Source organism: Charadrius vociferus, unplaced genomic scaffold (genome assembly GCF_000708025.1).
Source record: "Charadrius vociferus isolate BGI_N301 unplaced genomic scaffold, ASM70802v2 scaffold13, whole genome shotgun sequence".
NCBI lineage: Eukaryota > Metazoa > Chordata > Aves > Charadriiformes > Charadriidae > Charadrius > Charadrius vociferus.
This window is the reverse complement of record NW_009647763.1, coordinates 4,278,184-4,278,908: the sequence shown is the minus strand read 5'-3', so window position 1 is coordinate 4,278,908 and position 725 is coordinate 4,278,184. Positions and strand designations below refer to the sequence as shown.

At 41.0% G+C, this 725-nt stretch overlaps 1 protein-coding gene across 2 annotated transcripts in view; it reads right to left on the bottom strand.

Moving 5' to 3' along the window:
• The window catches only part of EZR (ezrin), a 20,664-nt gene that overhangs the window by 4,203 nt on the left and 15,736 nt on the right, over nucleotides 1-725 (bottom strand). For both annotated transcript variants that reach the window (XM_009882312.1, XM_009882313.1), the window contains one exon: nucleotides 63-226. In XM_009882312.1, coding sequence (XP_009880614.1) covers nucleotides 63-226 — 164 coding nt within the window. The remainder of the gene's footprint in view (nucleotides 1-62; nucleotides 227-725) is intronic.

Sequence of the window (725 nt, the reverse complement as noted above, 5' to 3'; positions counted from 1 at the left end):
CCCGGCCGTCTGCTGTCATTTTTCTCTGCCACCCCATCCCCGCTCTCCATATTCAAGCTCACCTTTCCAGTTGTTTCTGGTGCTTCTCCTCCCGGGCCTGGGCTTTCATCTGTTGCACCTCAATGGTGTCGGGCTTCCTGCGCCGCATATACAGTTCATGGTTGCCCATGCAGAGCTGCAGGATCCTCTTGTTAATTCTCAGACGAGGGGCGTAAAACACAAAGTCCTAAAAGAGAGACACCACACAGTCAGTTTTCCAAGCATGCTTTCTCTTCTCCCAGCTTGGTGCAGACTCATCATCTTGCCACTAATTTCACTGTAATTGAGACACATACACAGGCCATTTAAATATAGCAGCAGGGACTGCCAATATAATTTGAAGCAAAACCAATTATTATATATATTCTCCATTTCAAATCTACATAGAATTGACAAATTACTCTTCTAGAAAAAGTATCTTTTAGAGAAAATTAGCAATCTTCATTTAAAGGGGACCTTGTGGAGTTTGGAAATGTTGCAGAAGATTCTGGGTTGGCAGGCAACCATCTGGGCAACTCATAGACCTCTAGTATTGAGTAATTAGTTTTTAAGTTTGTGTAGTTTTGTGACTGAAAGATAAAGCATGAAACTAAAAATGTATTGAAGATTATTAAAGTAACTTTGTAGAATTTCCTGATCTATTTGAACCAATATTCAAGGCACCACCTGTGTTTTTTCAGCAAAAG